General features: G+C 45.7%; 1 protein-coding gene across 1 annotated transcript in view; it reads left to right on the top strand.

The window, feature by feature from the left end:
* Positions 1 to 27,671, top strand: part of kif15 (kinesin family member 15) — a 186,170-nt gene that overhangs the window by 105,900 nt on the left and 52,599 nt on the right. The window contains exons 20-24 of the mRNA XM_059945706.1: positions 237 to 402; positions 5,629 to 5,788; positions 6,242 to 6,327; positions 13,766 to 13,844; positions 23,475 to 23,561. Coding sequence (XP_059801689.1) covers positions 237 to 402; positions 5,629 to 5,788; positions 6,242 to 6,327; positions 13,766 to 13,844; positions 23,475 to 23,561 — 578 coding nt within the window. The remainder of the gene's footprint in view (positions 1 to 236; positions 403 to 5,628; positions 5,789 to 6,241; positions 6,328 to 13,765; positions 13,845 to 23,474; positions 23,562 to 27,671) is intronic.

The following is a 27,671-nucleotide window of genomic DNA, read 5'->3' as shown; positions in this document are numbered from 1 at the left end:
ATTCTGAATGCCCAGGTTACACATTATTATTAAGTAATACACCGGCATCCAATTCAGCTAAATTTTAAGATGCCTCTATTATCATTGGCTTGTACAGGTGCTTAGAATCCTTTTTAGTGTTTGTAATTAAGCTTTATTTAATTTGTTGCAAGGATATTTTGCAACCTGAGGCTGAGTTAAACATCTGCTGTTGAATATCATGTTCTGGTGATGCCAGCTCTTTTCTACTTTGACAGTATTGAAAAGTGAAGTGCACGACTTGCGTGTTGTGCTACAGTCAGCTGACAAAGAACTTGTGACGGTAAAGGAGGAATACAGTTCCTATAAGGCCAAGCAAGATGCTGAACACATTCAACTTTCAGATCAGTTTATGAAAATCCAGTTACAGCTGGATGAAATCAGGTGAAATTTCTGTCATGCCCGTCAGTATTTTATAAAATTATAATCTTGTGGTTAAAGTTAAAATGATTAAAAATGGTTAAATTGAGAATGAGTTGTAGACATTTAGTAATGGTCCATCCTCAATAGTTATTCACAATTTCTCCTATACTCTTCTAAAACATAGTTCATAGCGATCAGAGATGTAGTACAGAGCTCTTAATGTTTGAGTATCTAAAATATTCATGAAGATTACTACTTTGTGAACACCCGCATATCGTGAAACTTGACTCTGAGGAAAGACATTCCTTTTAACAGCTTGACATTAAAATATAATGCTTTATATTATAATCCCGGGATCTGCAAGTTTTGATTTTTGCAACCTAATGAGTTTGAAAGATGATACATCGCCTTGAATTTTTGCAGACCTTATAAAAGTATTTGGGCAGGAACATTAGTAGGAAATGCTAGGATTTGACTCTGATTCTGAATACGTTCTGTGCTATTTGAATAAGAACTAGCAAATGGAAGATTTCCTGAGATTGTTAATCACACTTTCCGTGGTGATAGAGGAAGGGAGAGAAACCAAAGGTCATATGTTTTGACTGTTGAGTATAGATGATGTGTGTAGATGAGGACTAGTCCTTACAGGACAGTCCTTTCTGCACTTGTTTTCACTTGCACCTTGAGCTCCACTTTATTTGCATTTGTACGCAGTAGTAGTTGATATAGCTTTCAACTAAGCCTCTAAATTCTGCCTTTGCTGTTAGTGTTCAAGCAAATCTTGGTTGTAGTACTGGATTCTTAGGAAAATTTGGTGCTGTTATGACTGCAGATGTATGTGAGATAGGCTGGTGAAGTGCAGTCAGTTATGCACGTAGTAGGTGGTGAAGTGGAGTTGCATACGCATGTCGGATGTGTATCTGGTGGGGTGGTGAAGTGGAGTTGCATACGCATGTCGGATGTGTACGTGGTGGGGTGGTGAAGTGGAGTTGCATGCGCATGTCGGATCTGCGTGGTAGGGTGGTGAAGTGGAGTTACATACGCATGTCGGATGTGTACGTGGTAGGGTGGTGAAGTGGAGTTACATACGCATGTCGGATGTGTACGAGGTGGGGTGGTGAAGTGGAGTTGCATGCGCATGTCGGATCTGCGTGGTAGAGTGGTGAAGTGGAGTTACATACGCATGTCGGATGTGTACGTGATGGGGTGGTGAAGTGGAGTTGCATACGCATGTCGGATGTGTACGTGTTAGGGTGGTGAAGTGGAGTTGCATACGCATGCCGGATGTGTACGTGGTGGGGTGGTGAAGTGGAGTTGCATACGCATGTCGGATGTGTACGTGGTAGGGTGGTGAAGTGGAGTTGCATACGCATGTCGGATGTGTACGTGGTAGGGTGGTGAAGTGGAGTTGCATACGCATGTCGGATGTGTACGTGGTGGGGTGGTGAAGTGGAGTTGCATACGCATGTCGGATCTGTACGTAGTAGGTGGTGAAGTGGAGTTGCATACGCATGTCGGATGTGTACGTGGTAGGGTGGTGAAGTGGAGTTGCATACGCATGTCGGATGTGCACGTAGTAGGTGGTGAAGTGGAGTTGCATACGCATGTCGGATGTGTACGTGTTAGGGTGGTGAAGTGGAGTTACATACGCATGTCGGATCTGTACGTGGTGGGGTGGTGAAGTGGAGTTGCATACGCATGTCGGATGTGTACGTGGTAGGGTGGTGAAGTGGAGTTGCATACGCATGTCGGATGTGTACGTGTTAGGGTGGTGAAGTGGAGTTGCATACGCATGTCGGATGTGTACGTGGTAGGGTGGTGAAGTGGAGTTGCATACGCATGTCGGATGTGTACGTGGTAGGGTGGTGAAGTGGAGTTGCATACGCATGTCGGATCTGTACGTGGTAGGGTGGTGAAGTGGAGTTACATACGCATGTCGGATCTGTACGTGGTGGGGTGGTGAAGTGGAGTTGCATACGCATGTCGGATGTGTACGTGTTAGGGTGGTGAAGTGGAGTTACATACGCATGTCGGATCTGTACGTGGTAGGGTGGTGAAGTGGAGTTGCATACGCATGTCGGATGTGTACGTGGTAGGGTGATGAAGTGGAGTTGCATACGCATGTCGGATGTGTACGTGGTGGGGTGGTGAAGTGGAGTTGCATACGCATGCCGGATGTGTACGTGGTGGGGTGGTGAAGTGGAGTTGCATACGCATGTCGGATGTGTACGTGGTGGGGTGGTGAAGTGGAGTTGCATACGCATGTCGGATGTGTACGTGGTGGGGTGGTGAAGTGGAGTTGCATACGCATGTCGGATGTGTACGTGGTGGGGTGGTGAAGTGGAGTTGCATACGCATGTCGGATGTGTAGGTGGTAGGGTGGTGAAGTGGAGTTGCATACGCATGTCGGATGTGTACGTGGTGGGGTGGTGAAGTGGAGTTGCATACGCATGTCGGATGTGTACATGGTAGGGTGGTGAAGTGGAGTTGCATACGCGTGTCGGATGTGTACGTGGTAGGGTGTTGAAGTGGAGTTGAATACGCATGTCGGATGTGTACATGGTAGGGTGGTGAAGTGGAGTTACATACGCATGTCGGATGTGTACGTGGTAGGGTGGTGAAGTGGAGTTGCATACGCATGTCGGATCTGTACGTGGTAGGGTGGTGAAGTGGAGTTGCATACGCATGTCGGATCTGTACGTGGTGGGGTGGTGAAGTGGAGTTGCATACGCATGTCGGATGTGTACGTGGTGGGGTGGTGAAGTGGAGTTGCATACGCATGTCGGATGTGTACGTGTTAGGGTGGTGAAGTGGAGTTGCATACGCATGTCGGATGTGTACGTGGTGGGGTGGTGAAGTGGAGTTGCATACGCATGTCGGATGTGTATCTGGTGGGGTGGTGAAGTGGAGTTGCATACGCATGTCGGATGTGTACGTGTTAGGGTGGTGAAGTGGAGTTGCATACGCATGTCGGATGTGTACGTGGTAGGGTGATGAAGTGGAGTTGCATACGCATGTCGGATGTGTACGTGGTGGGGTGGTGAAGTGGAGTTGCATGCGCATGTCGGATCTGTACGTGGTAGGGTGGTGAAGTGGAGTTGCATACGCATGTCGGATGTGTACGTGTTAGGGTGGTGAAGTGGAGTTGCATACGCATGTCGGATCTGTACGTGTTAGGGTGGTGAAGTGGAGTTGCATGCGCATGTCGGATCTGTACGTGGTAGGGTGGTGAAGTGGAGTTGCATACGCATGTCGGATCTGTACGTGGTGGGGTGGTGAAGTGGAGTTGCATACGCATGTCGGATGTGTACGTGGTGGGGTGGTGAAGTGGAGTTGCATACGCATGTCGGATGTGTACGTGTTAGGGTGGTGAAGTGGAGTTGCATACGCATGTCGGATGTGTATCTGGTGGGGTGATGAAGTGGAGTTGCGTACGCATGTCGGATGTGTACGTGGTGGGGTGGTGAAGTGGAGTTGCATACGCATGTCGGATGTGTACGTGTTAGGGTGGTGAAGTGGAGTTGCATATGCATGTCGGATGTGTACGTGTTAGGGTGGTGAAGTGGAGTTGCATACGCATGTCGGATGTGTACGTGGTAGGGTGGTGAAGTGGAGTTGCATACACATGTCGGATGTGTACGTGGTGGGGTGGTGAAGTGGAGTTGCATACGCATGTCGGATGTGTACGTGGTCGGGTGGTGAAGTGGAGTTGCATACGCATGTCGGATGTGTACGTGTTAGGGTAGTGAAGTGGAGTTGCATACGCATGTCGGATGTGTACGTGTTAGGGTGGTGAAGTGGAGTTGCATACGCATGTCGGATGTGTACGTGGTAGGGTGATGAAGTGGAGTTGCATACGCATGTCGGATGTGTACGTGGTAGGGTGGTGAAGTGGAGTTGCATACGCATGTCGGATGTGTACGTGTTAGGGTGGTGAAGTGGAGTTGCATACGCATGTCGGATGTGTACGTGTTAGGGTGGTGAAGTGGAGTTGCATACGCATGTCGGATGTGTACGTGGTAGGGTGGTGAAGTGGAGTTGCATACGCATGTCGGATGTGTACATGGTAGGGTGGTGAAGTGGAGTTGCATACACATGTCGGATGTGTACGTGGTAGGGTGGTGAAGTGGAGTTGCATACGCATGTCGGATGTGTACGTGTTAGGGTGGTGAAGTGGAGTTGCATATGCATGTCGGATGTGTACGTGTTAGGGTGGTGAAGTGGAGTTGCATACGCATGTCGGATGTGTACGTGGTAGGGTGGTGAAGTGGAGTTGCATACACATGTCGGATGTGTACGTGGTGGGGTGGTGAAGTGGAGTTGCATACGCATGTCGGATGTGTACGTGGTCGGGTGGTGAAGTGGAGTTGCATACGCATGTCGGATGTGTACGTGTTAGGGTAGTGAAGTGGAGTTGCATACGCATGTCGGATGTGTACGTGTTAGGGTGGTGAAGTGGAGTTGCATACGCATGTCGGATGTGTACGTGGTAGGGTGATGAAGTGGAGTTGCATACGCATGTCGGATGTGTACGTGGTAGGGTGGTGAAGTGGAGTTGCATACGCATGTCGGATGTGTACGTGTTAGGGTGGTGAAGTGGAGTTGCATACGCATGTCGGATGTGTACGTGTTAGGGTGGTGAAGTGGAGTTGCATACGCATGTCGGATGTGTACGTGGTAGGGTGGTGAAGTGGAGTTGCATACGCATGTCGGATGTGTACATGGTAGGGTGGTGAAGTGGAGTTGCATACACATGTCGGATGTGTACGTGGTAGGGTGGTGAAGTGGAGTTGCATACGCATGTCGGATCTGTACGTGGTAGGGTGTTGAAGGTGATTCGGATATGTTGATGTATGTGATAGGGTGGTGAAGTGAAAATGCATGTCTAGTCTAGAAGGCAAGTTGTTCAGAACTAGGCTGGATCATTGTCTGTTTATAATCAGACATTTCCCAAACTATGCCTTTTCTTCCTTCAAATAATCTTCAGAAGAGGTGGAAATGATGCAGATCTCCTTAGTTAGCTTTATTTAATCTCATGCCCCTAAGATCAAAATTTACTGGACCAAGTTTTATCATTTCTGAGGCTCTCTAATGAAAATTCTGTTTTTTTTTAAAAAAAAATTGGCACTCTGTTTGGAGCAGAGCCTAAAATTGCAGTGTAGATATCTTGCTTAACTGTGGAACTGTTACTATTTCCCACTTTAATAGGATTCTAATGTGATGCTCCTTTTTTTTTCTAACTATAAGGTTAGAACATGAAAAAAACCTGGAGATGAAGCGTTCTCTCCAAGATTCTAATGACAATCTACTGGAGATTGTGAAATTTAAAGAATATGAGAATGAACAACTGCTTGAAAATCTGGAACAAATGAAGGAGGAAGCTGAAACAATGAGGGCTGAAATTGGTGTAAGTGAAAAACATCTTGCACCTTTCCTGTTGAGGGATTATTGACCTTTAGTATTACTGTTTCTCTTAACATAGAAGTTGCTGGACCTGATTTTCTGGCATTTCTTTATGTTAATATTTGATTTAAGTATTGTATTTAGAAAGTCACTGATTTTCTTGACTTTCACCAGGTTTCTGAGCTTGTTTGATAGCTTATTCTCCTGAGCTTGTTTGACACTACAGTTAAAGAAGGCAATCAACGGAGCATTCTTTCAAATGTAACTGCTCACGATTTATTTGGAGAACAGGAAACTCTGTAATCTAATGACATGGTACATTAAACCTTATTTGTCTTGGAAACATCAGTCTGCAGACGCTTGAATCTGCAGGAGGAAGAATGGGTGGAGCTGTGGGTGGTGCTGGTGGTTGGGAGAAACGGCTGATGTTTATTTAAATGTCTCCTGTTCCAAATAGTCTCTGATGGAAGATCTGGAAGCTGGAAAGGAACAAAACCAAAAGCTTGCTTCACAACTTCAACAGGACATTGAAAACAATTCCAAGTAAGTGGGTGACTGACTACCCCGCTGATTTACAGTCAGGAAATGAAGACGAGATCATAATCTGATTCAGGTTTATTATCTCTGGAATGTGACGTGAAGTTTGTTAACTTAGCAGCAGCAGCAGTTCAATGCAATACATAATCTGGCAGAGGAAAAAAAATTAAAAATAATAAGTAAAATAAAAATAATAACAATCAATAAATAACTAAATCAATTATGTATATTGAATAGATTTTTTAAAAACAGAAATACTGTATTTTTTTTTAAAGTGAGGTCATGTCCAAAGCTACAATGTCCATTTAGGAATCAGATAGCAGAGGGGAAGAAGCTGTTCCTGAATTGCTATGTGCCTTCAGGCTTCTGTACCTCCCACCTGATGGTAACAGTGAGAAAAGGGCATGCCCTCAGTGCTGGAGGTCCTTAATGATGGCCTTTCTGAGACATTGGTCCCTGAAGATTTCCTGGGTACCTTGTAGGCTAGTATGCAAGATGGAGCTGACTAGATTTACAACCTGCTGCAGCTTCTTTTGGTCCTGTGCAGTAGCTCCTCCATACCAGAGAGTGATGCAGCCTGTCAGAATGCTCTCCACAGTACAACTATAGAACTTCTTGAGTGTATTTGTTGACATGCCAAATCTCTTCAAACTCCTAATGAACTATAGCTGCTAGATACCAACTAGAGAAGGGGCAGTGTTGGATCTTCTGTTAGGGAATGAGATAGGTCAGGTGATGGAGGTATGTGTTGGGGAGCACTTCGTGTCCAGTGATCAGAATGCCATTAGTTTCAATATAATTATGGAGAAGGATAGGACTGGGACCAGGGTTGAGATTTTTGATTGGAGAAAGGCTATCTTTGAGGAGATGTGAAAGGATTTGGAAGGAGTGGATTGGGACAATTTGTTTTATGGGAAGGATGTAATAGAGAAATGGAGGTCATTTAAAGGTGAAATTTTGAAGGTACAGAATCTTTATGTTCCTGTTAGGTTAAAAGTTTGAGAGAGCCATGGTTTTCAGGGGATATTGGAAACTTGGTTCAGAAAAAGAGAGAGATATCTACAATAAATATAGGCAGCTTGGAGTAAATGAGGTGATTGAGGAATGTGAAAAGAATCTTAAAGAAATTAGAAAAGCTAAAAGAAGATACAAGGTTGCTTTGGCAAGTAAGGTGTAAATGAATCCAAAGGGTTTCTGCAGTTATATTAATAGCAAATAGATAGTGAGGGATAAAATTGGTCCCTTAGAGAATCAGAGTGGACAACTATGTGTGGAGCCAAAAGAGATGGGGGAGATTTTGAACAATTTCTTTTCTTCGGTATTCACTAAGAAGAAGGATATTGAATTGTGTAAGGTAAGGGAAACAAGTAGGGTAGTTATGGAAACTATGATGATTAAAGAAGAGGAAGTACTGGCTCTTTTAAAGAATGTAAAAGAGTTGATAAGTCTTCGGGTCCTGACAGTATATTCCCTGGGACCTTGAGGGAAGTTAGTGTAGAAATAGCGGGAGTTCTGACAGAAATATTTCAAATGTCATTAGAAACAGGGATGGTGCCGGAGGATTGGCGTATTGCTCATGTGGTTCTATTGTTTAAAAAGGGTTCTCAGAGTAAACCTAGCAATTATCGGCCTGTTTGATGTCAGTGGTTGGTAAATTAATGGAAAGTATTCTTAGAGATGGTATATATAATTATCTGGATAGTCAGGGTCTGATTAGGAACAGTCAACATGGATTTGTGCGTGGAAGGTCATGTTTGACAAATCTTATTGAATTTTTTGAAGAGGTTACTAGGAAAGTTGACAAGGGTAAGGCAGTGGATGTTGTCTATGTGGTCTACAGTAAGGCCTTTGACAAGGTTCCACACGGAAGGTTAGTTAGGAAGGTTCAATCATTAGGTATTAATATTGAAGTAGTAAAATGGATTCAACAGCTGGATGGGAGGTGTCAGAGAGTAGTGGTGGATAACTGTTTGTCAGATTGGAGGCCGGTGACTAATGGTGTGCCTCAGGGATCTGTAGTGGGTCCAGTGTTGTTTGTCATATACATTAATGATCTGGATGATGGGGTGATAAATTGGATTAGTAAGTATGTAGATGATACTAAGGTAGATGGCGTTGTGGATAATGAAGAAGGTTTTCAAAGCTTGCAGAGAGATTTAGGCCAGTTAGAAGAGTGGGCTGAAAGATGGCAGATGGAGTTTAATGCTGACGTGTGAGCTGCTACATTTTGGTAGGACAAATCAAAATAGGACATACATGGTAAATGGTAGGGCATTGAGGAACGCAGTAGAACAGAGTGATCTAGGAATAATGGTGCACAGTTCCCTGAAGGTGGAATCTCATGTGGATAGGGTGGTGAAGAAAGCTTTTGGTATGCTGGCCTTTAAATCAGAGGATTGAGTGTAGGAGTTGGGATGTAGTGTTAAAATTGTACAAGGCATTGGTGAGACTAAATTTGGAGTATTGTGTACAGTTCTGATCACCGAATTATAGGAAAGATGTTAATAAAATAGAGAGAGTACAGAGGGGATTTACTAGAATGTTACCTGGGTTTCAGCACCTAAGTTACAGAGAAAGGTTGAACAAATTAGGTCTTTATTCTCCGGAGTGTAGAAGGTTGAGGGGGGACTTGATAGAGGTATTTAAAACAATGAGGGGGATAGATAGAGTTGATGTGGATAGGCTTTTTCCATTGAGAGTAGGGGAGATACAAGCAAGAGGACATGAGTTGAGAGTTAAGGGGCAAAAGTTTAAGGGTAACACGAGGGGAAACTTCTTTTCTCAGAGAGTGGTAGCTGTGTGGAACGAGCTTCCAGTAGAAGTGGTAGGGGCGGGTTCAGTATTGTCATTTAAAGTAAAATTGGATAGGTATATGGACAGGAAAGGAATGGAGGGTTATGGGCTGAGTGCAGGTCAGTGGGACTAGCTGAGAGTAAGCGTTCGGCACAGACTAGAAGGGCTGAGATGGCCTGTTTCCATGCTGTAATTGTTATATGGTCTTGCCTTTTTTATAACTACATCAATATGTTGGGACCAGGTTAGATCCTCAGAGGTCTTGACACCCAGGAACTTGAAGCTGCTCACTCTCTCCACTTCTGATCCCTCTGAGGATTGGTATGTGTTCCTTCATCTTACCCTTCCTGAAGTCCACAATCAACTATTTCGTTTTACTGGTGTTGAGTGCCAGGTTGTTTCTGCGACACCATTCCACTAGTTGGCATGTCTCACTCCTGTATGCCCTCTCGTCACCACCTGAGATTCTACCAACAAAGGTCTTATCGTCAGCAAATTTATAGATGGTATTTATAGTTGCTTTTGAAATTGATGGGAACTCTTGCCTGAGCAGAATGTCAGTAACATTATTAGATTTACAGTGCTATGATCAAGAATATGGGCAATGTCTCTACTAATTAACAAGTTAATGTATTGCCATTGAAAGTACAGATGATCATTCAGAAACTCTGCTCTTTGTGTACTTCCCTTAATTGCATCTGATCATTTTGTTAAGCAGTACTACCTTCCTTTCTTCTAAAATGTTGTCTGTGGGCTGGAGTTCAATGGAAGAGAAGGAAGATTAAATATTGTCACCTGCATTAATATTTCTGTGAAAATAGGAGATATTATGGGAGTTGTATAGTGTGTTTCTAGTATTTAATATTCTGCAAGTGAAGTGGTATTTAAGTAAGCAGTTTAACTGGCTTATTTATAAAATCAGTAAAACTAAGCTTTTGCAAATGAGATGATCTGAGGCATTTTACATTTAATGAATCCCGTAAAACATCTTATTGAACTCCAAAAGCTAAAGACAAAAGCACGCTCCATGCTGTGTTCTGTGGGTGGAGGAGCCACAGGGTGCCTCTGGCTTGTCCACAGGCAGCATTGACGTGCTCATGGTGATGTGACTGACGCCAGGGGCATGGCAGTGGAATACCCCAAATCTTGGTGTGCTACTTTAAGCGATCAACTAAAATATGTTCAGGTTTACCCCTCTTATCTACGATAAAAGCCTTTTCTCCCCATGTGGACGAAAACAAGCGAGATGGAATGTCGGTCAACACGAACCCAAGAGTGCTGTTGGCTGTGATGGGAGGTCGGAGTAGGTGAATAGGAATTGAATTTGCCAAGCAGAGTGGAAGGCCAACCAGGCAGTCATGGCGTCAGGAGTGAAATCACCTGGCACTTGTAATGGCTGCCTGAATACCAACGCAGCCACAGATGACTGCAGGTCCTCTTTTGGAACAGTTCTGAGCCCCAGCAAGAACAACGAGAAACAATCGGTCAGTGAAGTCTTTAGAGCAGCCTTTAAGGAGCGGTGAAACCACTCGCACAGCTTCTCGAACTGTGGTGTGATGTAAGTTAATGTTGATGATCTAGGCCATCGCAGCCACAATGAACTGAGGACTGTGGACAGAGGAAAAATCAGATGGGCAACCTCGGTGCTGATGAACGCCTGGCCACATCTTCGGTGTTGTCAATGCTGGAGGGATGATCTCTGGCCACCTGGTGGTACGGTCCAACGTGTTAAGAAGATGCATGGAACCACAGAAGGGAGGAGGAGAGGACCAACAAGGTCCACATTGACATGGTCAAACCATTGCTCAGGGACCTCCAAAGCTGACAATGGCACCAGAACATGATTTTTAATTTTTTTTTCCTGCTGACTCTTCAGATAGGCTGCAGTCCAATCACACACATCCTTTCTGAGGCTGTGCCAAACAAACTTCAGTGCAACCTGTTTCAGGTCTTCTGGCCCCGATGCGAAAGGCTATGTACGAAGCTGAAAAAAGTACGTTTCTAGATTGCAGTCATGATGGGGCGAGGGCAAATAGTTGAAACATCTCTCAGGAGAGAAACCCCAGCTTCCCCGAACTTAATATCAGTCAACCGCAGGCCCGTGACTGCTGCTCAGTAAGCCTCGATCTCTGGGTCAGTAACTCGATTGACTGCCATGCAGCATAGTCAACCCCTATGTGAGAAGCAATCAGCCACAGCATTATTTTTCCCCTTAAGATGTTATACTTGGATATGTGGGCCAGGTGGTGTTTCTGCCATGTAGACTAGAGGTCTGTCATTTTGGTCTCGCCTGCGTGAGGGATTTGTGGTCAATGAACACTGTGAAGTAGCAACCTCTAGAAGAAAACAAAAATGGCAGAATGGTAGATAGAAACTGAGAAGCTCACGGTCAAATCTGCTGTACTTCCTTTCTGGGGGATGGTGCTGCTGGCTGAAGGTGAGTGGCTGCTACAGGCCTCTGTACATCCACAGCACAGCCTGAAGCTTCAGTAGTAATGGCTATTGGTGCTTTAGGGGCCAGTAGGATCACATTAGAAAGAGCTTGTTCAGTATCATCATGTCTGCTGACCACTCTAGCACTTGGTATTGCCTTTAAGCACACTATATAAGGGGAGTATAAGTTCAACAGCTTGCAGAATGAGGGGGTGATAGAAATTTACCATAACTAAAAACTCGTAGTTTCTTTTTGTAGTGTGGGGCAGTGAGAAATCCACAGTAGCGGCACCTGCTGAAACGTGATGGCCAAGGAAGACCTGAGCTGGCATTTAACAGGGTTAATTATCAGCCTCTGTTGGCTTAAGTGGTTAAAACGTGCAGAGATGAGATGTGTGTTCAGATTTGGACACACTAGTGACAAGATATATCATCCAGGTAAATAAAAAGAAAATCTAAGTCTTTTAATACAGAGCCCATCAGCCATTGGAAGGTCTGTGCTGCATTTTTCAGCCGAGACAGCGTGTGCAGAAACTCAAAGGCCAAACACTTATTTTGGGAATGTACTCTGAGCACACAGGCACCTGATGGTAGCCCCTAACTAGACTGACTTTGGAAAAATTAACTCTCTGGCTAAATGTGCTGAAAAGTCTTGAATGTGTGGAACAAGGTAACAATCGGGTGGTGATGACATTAAGGTGTTGCTAATCATCACTGGGCTTAGGGGCCATATGGAGGAGTGAGTCCCAAGGGTATTTGACCGGTGTACAATGTCGAGTCTTTCCATGCTGGCAAACTTGGCCTTCACAGTTGCCACCTTTTCTGTGTCCAGTCTACGTGAGCAGGCATGGACTGGTGGGCCAGCTGTGGGAATGTGGTGCTCGATCCCATGTTTTTTGACTGACATGGAGAATGTGGGGTTGGTGAGGTCTGGGAATTCACCCAGCAGTCAAGTAAACTTGCATGCGGTGGTACATGTGCTTGACAGACCTAACTGGGGGAGCAGGGTAATGACCCAAGTCCTTGACATCCACATGCTGGCAGGTCTTAAGATTGGCTAACAACCCTTGGGCTCATGAAAAATCTTCACCAAGCAGAGATCGAGCCACTTTAGCCAGGATGAAGACCAATGTATAATGTCACCCACTCCAGTGAGGTTTCGTTGCCCTTTGCCTTCTGATCAACAGGCAATGCTGGCAACACACTCACTTGAGCATCTATACTGAAAATGTCTCCCCAAAATGGTGCCTGTAATGAACAGTAGTCGACCCTGGAAGCCAGAACCCACTGTGTTCACAGACCTCTAATGTTCTGATGCGCTGGCAACTGTCGAAGCTGCAAGGAGGTTGGTGCTTCCTATTGGTCCTACCAAAGTGAGTGTGGTAAAAACATGGGCCTGGCTTGGTTTGTTTTGCAGCTGTGGGCATCCTTGTTGGGGGCTGTGCTGACTGGGCATATTGAGCTAGAGAAAGGAGGAGGAATGATGCACTGTTGCCTAGCTGTGTAAACTATCTGCTATTGTAGCAAGCTACCTATACTTCATGGGTGCATTAGCAGGGTCAATGCGAACTTAATCAGGCATTTGCTGCACAAAGAGTAAATTGAGAATGGCGATTTCCCAGATGGTCCATTAGCTCCAAAGGCATCGCTGAGATCAGGTAAGCAGAGCAACCGTTTAGCGCACTCAGCAGCGATCGGTATTCATCGTGTTCAAGCAGATTCGCCACTCTCACTGCCATGGAATGCTGAGCAACACGACCACGTAGTAGAATTTGGTGGCGTCGGCAATGATATCTCACAGAGCAAATTGAGCCTCAGCTTGTACAACCCAAGTGACAGCTTTTTACTCCCAAAATTCTGACAGTTTCAAAGCGACTGAGTTAACCAACGTGTTTAATAATTTAGAATCATCCTAGGGCATTGGGGTCACCAACATAGGGTTTTGCAAATAAAATTAAGTGAGGTGTCTAAGGTCTAATGAAATGTGTAACACATTTTATTGAATTCCAAAACCTAACACAAAAGCGTGCTACAAAATCTTTACATAACTATGTCATCGCACCAGTCCAGCCTTTAAAGTCAAACCCCAACTTAATGTTGATGGTTGTGAATTATGTATGTTTCTCCCAATTATGTTACCCGACAAAATAAAATTATTGACACCCTTTTTCTTAACTGTAATTGTTTCATTACTGAACCATTATATCTCTTGATACAGGGAACTTTTGAAAGCTTTGAGTGAGAAAGATCTCCAAAAGAAAGAATCTTGTGAATTATTGTTGAAGTTCGAGCAGCAGGTACATGATTCAGAAGCTCTGCATGCCTCTTATGTTTATTTTATTTCCATTGCTTTATTCATGGTCTTTGGCTCTATTGTTTTATTCTTGTTTTATAGTTTAGCAAATAATTTTAAAGATCCTTTCCCTGGGTTGCTTACTCTACTCAGCATTGCTTTCTTTACTAGTACTGCTTCTGCATTCCCGCTGAGTTCAATTAACATACAGGGATGTAAACTGGAACTTTATTCATATACAAGATTTAATATGTATAGCGCATCCCTTTAATTGAATTGACTTTATTTCTTATATCCTTCACATACATGAGGAGTAAAAATCTTTACGTTATGTCTCCTTGTAAATGTTCTGGTATCGGGTTCTATTGACAGGAAATCCATATACGCTAGGTCCAGGGTCCCTGCACTCTGCAAGTGGGACAAGGGAGCTGCCCTTCCGCCATATATATCCAATGCTCGATTTGCAGTATTCTTTGACCCCTGACTTCTTCATTCAGGGCCACTAGAACTGGCCTCTGAACAATCCATTGGTCGATTCAACCCCGAAACATCCAGAATCATCATGAAATGACTTCCAACACAATCCTCTGATACTTTCCAGCAGAACCAGCTGGCAACGCTGAGGTTGGTCCAGGGATGTCATGAACCCAGTACAGGATCTGGTTCTGCAACTCCAACCGAGGCCATTCTCTCAGTAATGGAGACACCGCTGTGTGTTTCGTCTTCTCTGCTTGAGCCACGTCTCACTTTTCGACTGCTGCCCAAATGGTACCAATGCCCGGACCATCTCACTGAGCAGCTGCCACTTCCCCAGAACTCAATTCTGGCAGCTGATTTGTCTTCAGAGCAGTCAGGTTACAGTAAACTTTGGGAATGGCGTCATCAGAAGCCCCCAATTGATCCACCACTTGATCCTGCCCCTCCTTTCCCTCTGCCTTCACGGTGATGGCAAACTGACACATGGCCTTCACCCCCAGGGCAGGAACGCTCTCCCACTCCTCACCCCTGACCAGTCCCTCAAGCACCCATCGGGACAAAGCATCAGCATCAATGTTCCTGCTGGTACTTCAGGCTAAACTCATAGGCAGACAACGCCGCCAACCACCTGTGGCATCCAATTTCACCAAAGTCAGGATATAAGTTAGGGGGTTGTTGTCTGTCCTCACCTTGAACCATAGAGGTAGTCAAGTCATGTCACTTTTTATTGTCATTTCGACCATAACTGCTGGTACAGTACACAGTAAAAATGAGACAACGTTTTTCAGGACCATGGTGCTACATGAAACAATACAAAAACTAGACTGAACTACACTAGACTACAGACCTACCCAGGACTGCATAAAGTGCACAAAACACTGCAGGCATTACAATAAATAATGAACAAGACAATAGGCACAATAGAGGGCAGTAAGTTGGTGTCAGTCCAGACTCTGTGTATTGAGGAGTCTGATGACTTGGGGGAAGAAACTGTTACATAGTCTGGTCATGAGAGCCCGAATGTTTCGGTGCCTTTTCCCAGATGGCAGGAGGGAGAAGAGATTGTATGAGGGGTGGGGTCCTTCATAATGCTGTTTCCTTTGCGGATGCAACGTGTAGTGTAAATGTCCATGATGGCAAGAAGAGAGACCCCGATGATCTTCTCAGCTGACCTCACTATCCGCTGCAGGGTCTTGCGATCCAAGATGGTGCAATTTACGAACCAGGCAGTGATGCAGCTGTTCAGGATGCTCTCAATACAACCCCTGTAGAATGTGATGAGGATGGGGGCTGGGAGATGGACTTTCCTCAACCTTCGCAGAAAGTAGAGACACTACTTGGCTTTCTTTGCTATGGAGCTGGTGTTGAGGGACCAGGTGAGATTCTCCGTCAGGTGAACACCAAGAAATTTGGTGCTCTTAACAATCTCTACCAAGGAGCTGTCGATGTTCAGCGGGGAGTGGTCGCTCCGTGCCCTCCTGAAGTCAACAACCATCTCTTTTGTTTTGGTCACATTAAGGGACAGGTTGTTGGCTCTGCACCAGTCCGTTAGCCGCTGCACCTCCTCTCTGTAAGCTGACTCGTCGTTCTTGCTGATGAGACCCACTACGGTCGTGTCATTGGCAAACTTGATGATATGGTTTGAGCTGTGTGTTGTAGCACAGTCGTGGGTCAGCAGAGTGAACAGCAGTAGACTAAGCATGCAGCCCTGGGGGGCCCCCATGCTCAGTGTGATGGTATTGGAGATGCTGCTCCCAATCCGGACTGACTGAGGTCTCCCAGTCAGGAAGTCTAGGATCCAGTTGCAGAGGGAGATGTTCAGGCCCAGAAGGCTCAGCTTTCCAATCAGTTTCTGAGGGATGATTGTGTTGAATGCTGAACTGAAGTCTATAAACAGCATCTGAACATAGATGTGTTTTTTGTCCAGGTGGGTTAGGGCCAGGTGGAGAGTGATGGCAATGGCGTCATCTGTTGAGCGGTTAGGATGGTATGCGAACTGCAGGGGGTCCAGTGAGGGGGGCAGCAGGGTCTTGATGTGCCTCATAACGAGCCTCTCGAAACACTTCACGATGATGGATGTAAGTGCAACGGGACAGTAGTCATTTAGGCAGGACACTGAAGACTTCTTCAGCACAGGGATGATGGTGGCAGCCTTGAAGCATGTTGGAATGACGGCACTTCTCAGGGAGATGTTGAAGATGTCAGTGAGAACATCTGCTAGCTGGTCTGCACATCCTCTGAGCACTCTACCAGGAATATTGTCTGGTTCAGCAGCCTTCTGTGGGTTGACTTTGCACAGGATTCTCCTCACGTTGGCCACGGTGAGACATAGCACCTGGTCCTTTGGAGGAGGGGTGGACTTCCTCGCCGCCACGTCATTTTCTGCCTCAAAATGAGCGTAGAAGTTGTTCAGTGCACCTGGGAGGGAGGCATCACCAGCTCAGTCAGGTGATCACCTGTAGTTGGTGATGTCCTGGAAGTGACTGTGCATATGCTGGACGTGTGCACGCTTTGCCCCTTTGACGGCCTGGGACAGTTTGGCCCTTGCTGTTGTTAAAGCTGCCTTGTCACCTGCTCTGAAGGCGGAGTCACGGGACCTCAGCAGCGCACGCACCTCTGCGGTCATCCATGGCTTCTGGTTAGTGTGTGTAGTGCTGGTCTTGGACACAGTAGTGTCGTCGATGCACTTGCTGATGTAGCTGGTCACTGATGCAGTGTATCCTCCAAGTTGGTGGAGTTTCCATCAGTTGCAGCCTCCCTGAACATGTATCAGTCAGTGTGCTCAAAGCAGTCTTGAAGAACAGAGATGGCTCCTGCTGGCCAGGTTTTCACCTGCTTCTGAACTGGTCTGGAGCGCCTGACGAGCGGTCTTTATGCTGGGATTAGCATAACAGAGATGTGGTCTGAGTAACTGAGGTGGAGGCGGGGCTTCGCCCGGTACGCATTGGAGATGTTTGTGTAAACCAGGTCCGACGCATTCATCCCACTTATTGCAAAGTCCACGTTCTGATGGAATCTGACTTGAGTTTCGTGTGGTTAAAATCTCTGGCGACAATAAACAGTCCATCAATCAAGATGTGTGTTCTGCAGTTCGCTAATAGCCCATACAGTTCACAGAGTGCTCCTTAGCATTAGCGCTGGGGGGAATGTAGACACCAACTCTAAAGACAGCGGTGAATTCCTGAGGTAAATAAAATGGTCTGCATCTAACAGTCAAAAACTCCACTAGTGATGAGCAGTATCTGGAAACCGGCATCAGTGAGCCATGTCTCTGTAAAAGCATACGCACAGCAGACTCTATACTCTACTCCCGTCAAGTGTTTCGTTGGAGTTGGATGTAGTCCAATTTATTGTCCAAGGAGCAGACACTGGAGAGCAGAATGGACGGGAGAGCCAGCCGGCTAGGGTTTTTGCTTTTTGCCTGGCAAGGACCCCTGCCCGCTTGCCTCACTTCCGCTTACGACAACCCACCTCCAGCCACCAGCATCAGGCGACTTCGAGGACTGTAGGCCCGATCTCCTCAGCAAGCCGAGGTCACATAATTTAACCAGCAGATTTTCATGAAGGTTTGTTTTTGGGCGATCTCTGTATTGCAGCAGTATCTGACGATGGTAGATGGTTGCTCCATTATTCATGTGCCCTAAACACTAATTGTGCCTCAAAATTAAATTAAAGTAACACCAGGTTCGCAAGGCCACTGCTGCCGTGCCGTGCCACCTGTTGGTTTTTATGCTGGTCACTCAGCTTATCCACCACTGCCCATTTCAACACCAGAAATTCCAACTTGTGCGTGGGATAGTTTTTCTCGGAGGGTGACAGACTCTGGCTGGTAAATGCAACAGGTCTCAACCCGTTGCCCTGATCCTGAAATGGACTGCCCCCTAAACCCTCTCGACTGGCATCCGTGTGCAGTACATACAGCAATCGGGAGTCTGCAAAAGCCAGCACCAGTGTTTGGGTCAACAGAGACTGAAAGGCCTCATATTTTGCATGCCACCTCGGTCCAAAGGTCTCCGATGGGCTAAGATGCTCTCTACCCTCCTGTCCCTTTTTTCTTCCCCAAGGGAGGGTAACCGCACAGAAGCTGATTTAATGGGTGACTTGCTTTCACATAGCCTTTCATGAACCTGTGATAGTAACCACAGAACCTGAGGAAAGAGTTCACGGTCTGGGGTCTTGGACAAGAGGTCACCACCTCTATTTTAGCCTATCTGTAGCTACTCCATCCCATGAGACACTGCCCAATATAGCTAACAGATGTTTGGCAGAACTGGCACTTGTCCAGGGAAAGTTTTAACCCTTCAGCTTTCAGGCAGCCCAGCACCTTCAGTAGTCTTGCTTCATGTTTTTCCAAGGTGGATCCAAACACTGAGGTCATTCAAATACACCAATACCTCAAGCAAGTTCATATCCCTTGCCCTCTTCTCCATGACCCACTGGAAGGTTGCAGGAGCTCCCAAGATGCCCTGGGGCATCCTTTCAAACTGGAAAAATCCCAAGGGACATATAAATGTCGCCTTCTCTTTCTCGGCCTCGCTCATGGGGATCTCAAGTCCAACACACTGAGCTACTTCACAGCACCATGACAAGCCAGCGCGTCTTTGATCCTTGGGGACGGTACGCCTGTTCAGAGTCCTATAGTGCCTTCCCGTTCTCCCTTCTGGTCATCACTACACCCTGTCCTCGTTATATGCAGGGGATACGTTCCTCGCAGTCGACGCATACTATGAAAGTGCATAATGTGAATAATTATTTAAATGGAGAAAAGAGGGATGTGTTCCAGAGGGCTTCCTAAGTATGTTTTATCTGTAATTTAATCACATTTACGACACAAAAGCAGTACCACAAGGCAACTTCGTATTGTATTTCATCAATGTAAGGTAATATTCAATGTAATAGATCATAGCAAGTTAACATACTAAGGTGTACAGTACTCACCAACAGTGGCTGGTGTGTTGGCTCCGGGAGGTGAGTTGTTGTTGTGGTGTCAGGCAGCTTTACATGGATAAGGTGGATGGTTGTGTGTTATCAGGATCATATCAAGCACAGCAAGGGGTGAAGGAAAACTCTCAGAACTGCGGACAGCAGGAGATGACACCGGTTTCAAGAAAGTGGTGAGGGGTTGTTTGCTTGGCAGCATTTTGTTTTTTGACATAAATTTGCTTGTAGGGAAGAATGGGTTGACTGCAGGGGTTGACTGCTGACTCCGTTCTAAACTTGGGTCTGTGTCCATCACCATTGGCGCCAAGTGTTCCGACTTCCACCATTCCTTCACCGTTGGTAAACCCCTGGGATTTTCAAAATCGTATGTTGCTTGCAGCATCTGAGAGATAGTTTGCTGTAAAAAATATGCCTTGAATGTAGATCACACCTTGGTCGAGTGGTTGTGTTAAGCGGCAGGAAACGCACTGTTATATTATGATGAATGCTGTCCAAATGTTTAGGATGGGCTGGCGCATCGTCAAGCAACAAAAGAACTTTAAAGGCAAGATTCTGTTCCCGGCAATAGAGTCCCAGAGCTGTGTTACCTTCACCTAATGCCGCCCTGTTTATAATTTCCAAATTTTTTTCAAGTGTTAAAGCGGTTCTCTGCCGCGTGGCTGGTGGTCCAGCACATGACATCGGATGCTTAGGAGGCATAGTTAAATATTTCAAGCACAAAACCACTGCACTGTGTGAGACCGGCGGGAGTGAGATTGTGAGGCGCGCGCACCTGACTTGTATTGGTGGGAAGGTGGTGCTTCTCGTCCCAGCTGAGACTGTGAGGTGTACACACGTGACTTGGTGACTTGTATTGGCAGGAAAGCAGTGCTCCTTTAGTAACTGACTTTTGGACGCTTATAAGGAGACGTTGGTAGAAATAGGTTCCCCATATAACTGTGAATCTGCACTGTCCGAAGACGCATATAGTGAAGATAGGGTGTACTGGGGACACATCGGGGCTTCGGGACTCGGTGATGATCCCAGCTTCCTTCAACTTACACAAATGCCGCCAAACGTCTTCCACCTCTGCAGGGGCCAGTCGCCGTGACCCCCTCTCTGAATGGGGTGTCCTTGGTCACCTGGATAGTGTGGCAAATGCTCTTGGAACAACCAACATCAAACTCGTCAATGGAAAAGACACCTTCCAGCTTCAACGTCTTCTCTACCAACCTCCTCTTCCAACCCACAGGAACTGGGGAGTCCCCAAAGTTGAATGATTCAGCGGTCAACTTTCCTCCTTTTTCCAAATATTTCTCCCGGGCTTATCTCACAGAGACATTACACATTACTGTCACCTCCCTTCTCGTAGTGTTCCTGACAATCGCTGTCATCCTGCTCACCTGTACAACTGAAGGTTTCTGTAATTTGGGCCTCACCAGTACTCCAGCAGGAAATCTTGACTCCCCCTTGTGGTCTTCCGGAGCATCCACTAAGAAGGCTTCACTCTCAGGCACTCCGGGCAATTTGGGTGTCCTCATCACTCTCACTCCTTCCCTGGGCCATACCACCATCAGCTTTGACTGGGTAAACCACACAGACCCTCGTTTAAATTCGGTATCCGGCCTGATGCTAGCCACACACTACCTCAAAAGCAGCTCAAGACACCAGGTGCACGGGCAATGTTCCTAAAAAGCTCTTGCCAGCCTTCTCCTTACAGGCCCCCATGATCCTCGTCATAAGAGGGGTGTTGGTCCCCACCAGAACTGAAATGTCGCCCTTTTCAACGGAGTCCAGACAAACCAGCTCTAATGTATCAAGGACCTCAGACAGTCCCACCTTGGCCTCCGAGAATTTTAACTTCACTAACAAATAACCGTCGTATGGATAATGACTAGCACTAAGCCCCCAGATCTCCAGTGCCCTGAATGGGGTCAATGGTAAATGCTTCAGACACCGTTTGTAAAACAAATGGTACAGTAACGTGTCCTGCAACCCGATGTCGAGTATGGCTTTAGCGTAAATACCCTCTATTCGTAGCAACACACTGGAGCCTTCAGGAATTCCCACTAAGTCCCAGTTAATGTCCCACTAAGCCTTCAGGAATTGGGGCTTTCGGGGGTTCCTTGGTACATTGCTGGGAACATGCTCCCCGAGAGACACCAGACCGTTCCCTCACTGGGTCTCCTCTCAGTTTTCCTAGTGACTCTTTGTTTAGGTACCCAGGGCTCACTCTCCTTTTCGCATGACACCTGGGGCCAGCAGCCCTCCACATTGTTCATTCCCTAATCCACCCCCCATCAGCTCCATCATATGAGGTCACACCCACTGATAACCGCCAAGACATCTCAGTTCTCACAGTCTCCACTACCGAGGAATGGACGCTGCTGGCGGAGGCCTCCTGCACCTCCAATGCGTTCTCCTCTTCCCATACCTCTCTGATCACTCAACGAAAGAGGGAGGGGGCACATCTTAGGAGACTGCTAGATACCCCAAGCAATCAGGTCCTGGGACTGGGTGCTCTTGGCTATCTGGTCCATTCTTAACTGATCCACCTCAGCTGCCTGAATAATTCCTCAAGAAAGGGTCAAGCAATTTAGCTGCCTCTCTTGCCAAAAAATATAAGCAGAAAGCTTCTCCTCCTCCCGACACGTGTACTGAAACCCTGCCATGAGCTCCATTGGGCTTCCAGTCATACTAAAAGCATTCACCAATGTTTGCATGTAATCGCTCATAGTTGCTAGAGTATACCAGAACCTGATGGCTCTCACTACGTCAGCAGCCCGCCCACTCAACCTCTCAACCAATCGCTATTGTTTTACATCATCAGAGCACTGTCACTCAACTAACAACTGAGAGGTCTGCTCCGCCCAAGTCTCAAACTCCTCTTCCCCTTTAGGGGTGGGGCGTAATTCCAGAGAACAGGCAGAGCCTGCCATAGCAGGACCTTTGAACCTGGGCATTTTTCCATTTGTCTGCCAGAGAGATTAGGGAGGATACTAGCTCAGAATTCTCACTCTTCACTGGGGGATGGGGACTAATTAGCTAGTCCAAATTTGACCACTCCTTCCCCTCACTCCTCAGAAACAATAGAACCCTGTCTTTGAAATCTCTGCCCCCAGCTACGGGAAACTTGACTTATTACTCGGCCCGCCCCGCCATTTTATCAAACCTCCACCCACAATCGTAACTTTAACAGTGCTTAATAGGTGTATTAACAATTCATGTGGAGTTCAAATATATACGCCACTGGTTCAATGCTCAGGGTAATCACACAGTATCCCATGAAATCAATCCCGGATGAGCCCCCATAATTGTAACCCTCAGATTCAGCTATCAGCTTAATCTAGGGGAAGACAGCCTATGGCCCCAGCCAAACTTAAAAAATCTTGTTTGGTTGCTTGTTGTGTGATGTGTTCCCCTGTTACAAATCAGTACCACGAAATAACAAACAACACACAATATGCAATAAAAGAATTGAGCTTTATAATTCTTAATTGACCGAAGGTTAGCAAAGAAAAAAGGGCACATTCATATGAAACAATTTAATGTGCATGTTGGCGCTGACATTTCCATCCATTTGTTCCCCATCAATCTCCTCCAAGCGTCGCAGACCCTCAGAACCTCATTCCTCAGTCCACTCTGTCCGGCGATCTACCAACTCTCTCCACTCATGTCTTCTCTCTTCATCTCTCACCGACAAAAGACTGCAAAATCCCTTTTCTCAGACCCACAAGAAAGATGCACATTCCAAAGCCCCTGTCATCTCCAGCCATAACCCAAGCATTGCTGCTACAGAGAAACCATTACATTAGCAGTGAAACCTTGCAGTGTGTTACATTAGTCCCTAAGTTAATATTTAGAAATTATTAAGCACTTTATATTGTTAATGTAAAGAAAGCACTAGATCCTTCAGTTTGTATTGTTGATTAAACTTATTAATCTTTCCAATCCCATGACTTTTTTTCTCAAGCATGAATACATTTTAGTGAAAATACACTCACCTGGTCAGTTTGCACATGATTAGACAAGTTTACTGTACCTCCAATAAAGTAGTCATGTTTGCTTAAGATTGCAGAGACGTAATGTATTGTCAATGCTGAAATATTTCTTCACTTTTTGAACTGAATTTATTTGTTGGTATTTGTTGTTGCAGAATCTCCGTTAAAAAAAGTATGTTAACCTGGTACTTTTCATTAGTTGGGATTATGAATATTTTTGCATTTTGCTGTTTAAGGTACTAGAGCAGAAGCATCTGGAGCAGAGCCTGTCTGATGCCAAATGGATTATTGCTGATCTTGAGAAGAAGCATACTGCTGATCAGGTTTGAGAATTGTAATGTAAAATGAATTGTTCATCATCTCATTGTAGGAAAGCCAATATATTTTAAGCCCCTGATCCACCAGGGTTCTATATAACTGGAGTAAGATACGTCTGCTCTTGCACACAAACCCTCTTAAAGTATGATTAACATACCATTTGCCCCAATAAACAATCTGCAGGATGAACTCATGACTGAAACAGCGCTGTATAGAATCATTGTGGATAGAGCTAAGGAACTGCAAAGGTAAAAAGCCCCTGTATACGGATCCCCAAACAGTAGTAAGGATGTGGTCTACAAACTACAATGGGGAAAAATATAATACCAAAAAGGGCAATGTTACAACAGTCATGGGGGATGTTAATTTGCAGGTATGGTGTGTATAAAAAGAATTCATCCCCCTTGGAAGTTTTCATGTTTTATTGTTTTTACAGCATTGAATCACAGTGGATTTTATTTTGCTTTTTCAGACTGATCAACAAAAAAGACATTCGTGTCAAAGTGAAAACAAATTTCTACAAATTACTCTAAATTTACTACAATTATTAAACACAAAATAATCAATTGCATTGTTACCTCCTTCAAGTCAGTATTTAGATGCATCTTTGGTAGCAATTACATCCTGGAGTCTGTGTGGATAGGTCTCTATCAGCTTTGCACATCTGGACACTGCAATTTTTCCCCATTCTTCTTTACAAAACTGCTCAAGCTGTGTCAGATTACATGGAGAGTGTGAGTGAACAGCTCTTTTCAAGTCCAACCACAAATTATCAATTGGATTGAGGTTTGTGCTCTGACTTGGCCACTCCAGGGCATTAACTGTTGTTTTTAAAGCCATTCTTAGGCTTTATGCTTGGGTTCATTGTCTTGCTGGAAGACAAATCTTCCTGCAAGTCACAGATCTCTTGCAGACTGCATCAAGCTTTCCTCCAGGATTTCCCTGTATTTTGCTGCATTCATCTTACCCTCTACTTTCACAAGCCTTCCAGGGCCTGCTCCAGTGAAGCGTCCCCACAGCATGCAGCCACTTCCATGCTTCACACCATGTTTTTGATCATGTGCAGTGTTTAGTTTAGTCTCAATGGGCCGGGCAGCATCATTGGAAAAGAATACTGTCGACATTTTGGGCCAAAACCCTTCAGCGGACTGGAGAATAAAAGATGAACAAGGTTAAAAGATGGGGAGAGAGGAGAGGGAAGAAACACAAGGTGATGGGTGAAACCGAGGGGGAGGGGTGAAGTAAAGAGCTGGGAGGTTGATTGGTGAAAGAGATACAGGGCTGGAGAAGGGGGAAACTAACAGAGAGGACAAAGCTATGGAAAGAAGAAAAGGTGGAGGAGTACAAGATGGCCAGACAATGAGATAAGGTAAGAGAGGGAAAAAAAGATGGAGAATGGTGAAGGGGGGGGGGGGTAGTCGCCATTACCGGGAGTTCGAGAAATCAATGTTCATGCCTGCAGGTTGGTGGCTGCCCAGACAGAAGATGGTGTTGCTGCTCCAACCTGAGTGTGAGCTTATCGCATGGACTGGCATGTCAGAATGGGTGGAGGTGCTCGGCAAAGCAAACTCCCAGTCAACATCGCCACTCACTGATATACAGGAGGCCACACCCTGAGCACAGAACACAGTATATGACCCCCAACTGGTAGCACTGTTTGGGGCCTTGAATGGTAGTGAGGGAGCAGATGTGTAGGGGCAGGTGTAGCACTTGCTCCACTTGCAAGGATAAGTGCCAGGAGGGAGATCAGTGGGAAGACAGTCAGACATACTTTATTGATCCCGAGGGGAAACTGGGTTTTGTTACAGTTGCACCAACCAAGAATAGTGTAGAAATATAGCAATATGAAACCATCAATAATTAAATAATAATAGGTTAATCATGCCAAGTGGAAATAAGTCCAGGACCAGCCTATTGGCTCAGGGTGTCTGACACTCCAAGGGAGGAGTTGTAAAGTTTGATGGCCACAGGCAGGAATGATTTCCTATGACACTCAGTGTTACATCTCGGTGGAATGAGTCTCTGACTGAATGTACTCCTGTGCCTAACCAGTACATTATGGAGTGGATGGGAGTCATTGTCCAAGATGGCGTGCAACTTGGACAGCATCCTCTTTTCAGACACCACTGTCAGAGAGTCCAGTTCCACCCCCACAACATCACTGGCCTTACGAATGAGTTTGTTGATTCTGTTTGTGTCTGCTACCCTCAGCCTGCTGCCCCGGCACACAGCAGCAAACATGATAGCACTGGCCACCACAGACTTGTAGAACATCCTCAGCAGATGAATGGACAAGGGTGTTGCATAGGGAGTGATCCCTGCGGAAAGTAGAAAATGGGGGTGGGGGGCAGGTGTGCTCAGTGGTGGGATCCTGTTGGAGATGGCGGAAATATCGGAGAATTGTGTGCTGGACACAAGCAAGTGTAGTGGTAGGTAAGGACAACAGGAACCCTATCTCTAGCATGGTGGCAGGAAGATGGAGTGAGAGCAGATGTGCATCTCTTCCATTTCATATGGTTGTGGTTGAGGCCAATGTTAATGGTGGAGGAGGGGAAGCCCCTTTCTTTGAAGGAGGAGGACATCTTTGTTCTGGAATGAAAAGCCTCATCCTGCGAACAGATGCCGTGGAGATGGAGTAATTGAGAGAAGGATCTAGTGGGATCTCCCAGTGGTAACCCATTTTAATTCTACTTCCAATTCCTATTCCAATATGTCAATCTATGGCCTCCTCGACAGTTGTGATGAGGCTACACTCAGGTTGGAGGAAAAACACCTTGTATTCCATCTGCTTAGCCTCCAACCTAACGGTCTGAACATTGATTTCTTGAACTTCCAATAATGGCCCCCCTTCTCCCACCTCACCGTTCCCCATCCCCTTTCCCCTCTCTCATCTTAATCTTACCTCCTTGCCTGCCCATCATCTCCCTCTGGTGCTTCTTCCACCCCCCCCCCCCCCCACCCACCTTTCTTCCACGGCCTTTTATCCTCTACTATTAGATTGCCCCCCCTCCTCCAGCGCTGTATCTCTTTCACTAATCAACTTCCCAGTTCGGTGAAGGATTTCACCACCCCCAGTTTCACCTGTCACCTTGCTTCTCCTTCACCTCGCCTCGCCCCGCCTCTGAACCCTACTCCACATCTTTTTTCTCCCTTCCTGCTGAAGGGTCTTGGCCCGGAATGTCAACTGTACAACTGTACTCTTTTTCATAAATGCTGCCAAGTTCCTCAAGCATTTTGTGTGTGTTGCTTGGATTACCAGCATCTGTAGATTTTCTCTTGTTTGTGATGGTGTTTAGTCTGACGGCCAAAAAGCTCAATTTTGGTTTCATCAGACCATCGAACCTACTTCCAGCTGACTTCAGGGTCTCCCACATGCCTTTTTTTTCAACAATGAGTTTCACTTTGCCACTCTCCCACAAAGCTGCGACTGGTGAAGCACCTGGGCTACAGTTGTATGCAGTCTCTCCCATCCTAGTCACTGAAGCTTGTGACTCCTCCAGATTTGTCATGGGTCTGTTGGTAACCTCCCTCACTCTTCCCCTTCTTGAGCAGTCACTCAGCTTTGAGGGTGGCCTGCTCTAGGCAGATTTACAGCTGTGCCATATTCTTTCCATTTCTGGGTAATTGACTTAACTGCATTCGAAGGGCTGCCCAGAGACTTGGAAACTTTCCTGTAACCAACTCCTGACTTGTGCTTTCTTTTGGTAATTTTTTTTAATTAAAGTTCATCATCAAACAAACATTTCCACACTATATCATAGTCATATTTGCCACTAATCTCCACATAATATTTATCTGAGGTATACACTTAGAGAAAAGAGGAAAGAAAGAACAAGCAAATGAAGAAAACTGTACAAGTAGAGAGTGATCTTTTTTTCACAACATTCATTGAGTTGTGTGAATAAAATCAGGCCTATGAGGTATTATGTAATTAAACCATTTTTCTCAGTATGAATCAAACTGTTCCAACTTATGATTAACAAATGCTGTCATCTTTTCCATTTTGCAAATGTCCATTGTAATTTCCATCCATTGGGCTCTCCTGTAATAGCCATTTCCTGGTAAGAGTCTTTTTACCAGCCACCAGCAGTATATTCATTAAATATTTATCTCTT

This window comes from Hypanus sabinus, chromosome 20 (genome assembly GCF_030144855.1).
Source record: "Hypanus sabinus isolate sHypSab1 chromosome 20, sHypSab1.hap1, whole genome shotgun sequence".
NCBI lineage: Eukaryota > Metazoa > Chordata > Chondrichthyes > Myliobatiformes > Dasyatidae > Hypanus > Hypanus sabinus.
Note: the sequence above shows the minus strand (reverse complement) of the source record. Positions and strands in the feature narration are given on the sequence as shown.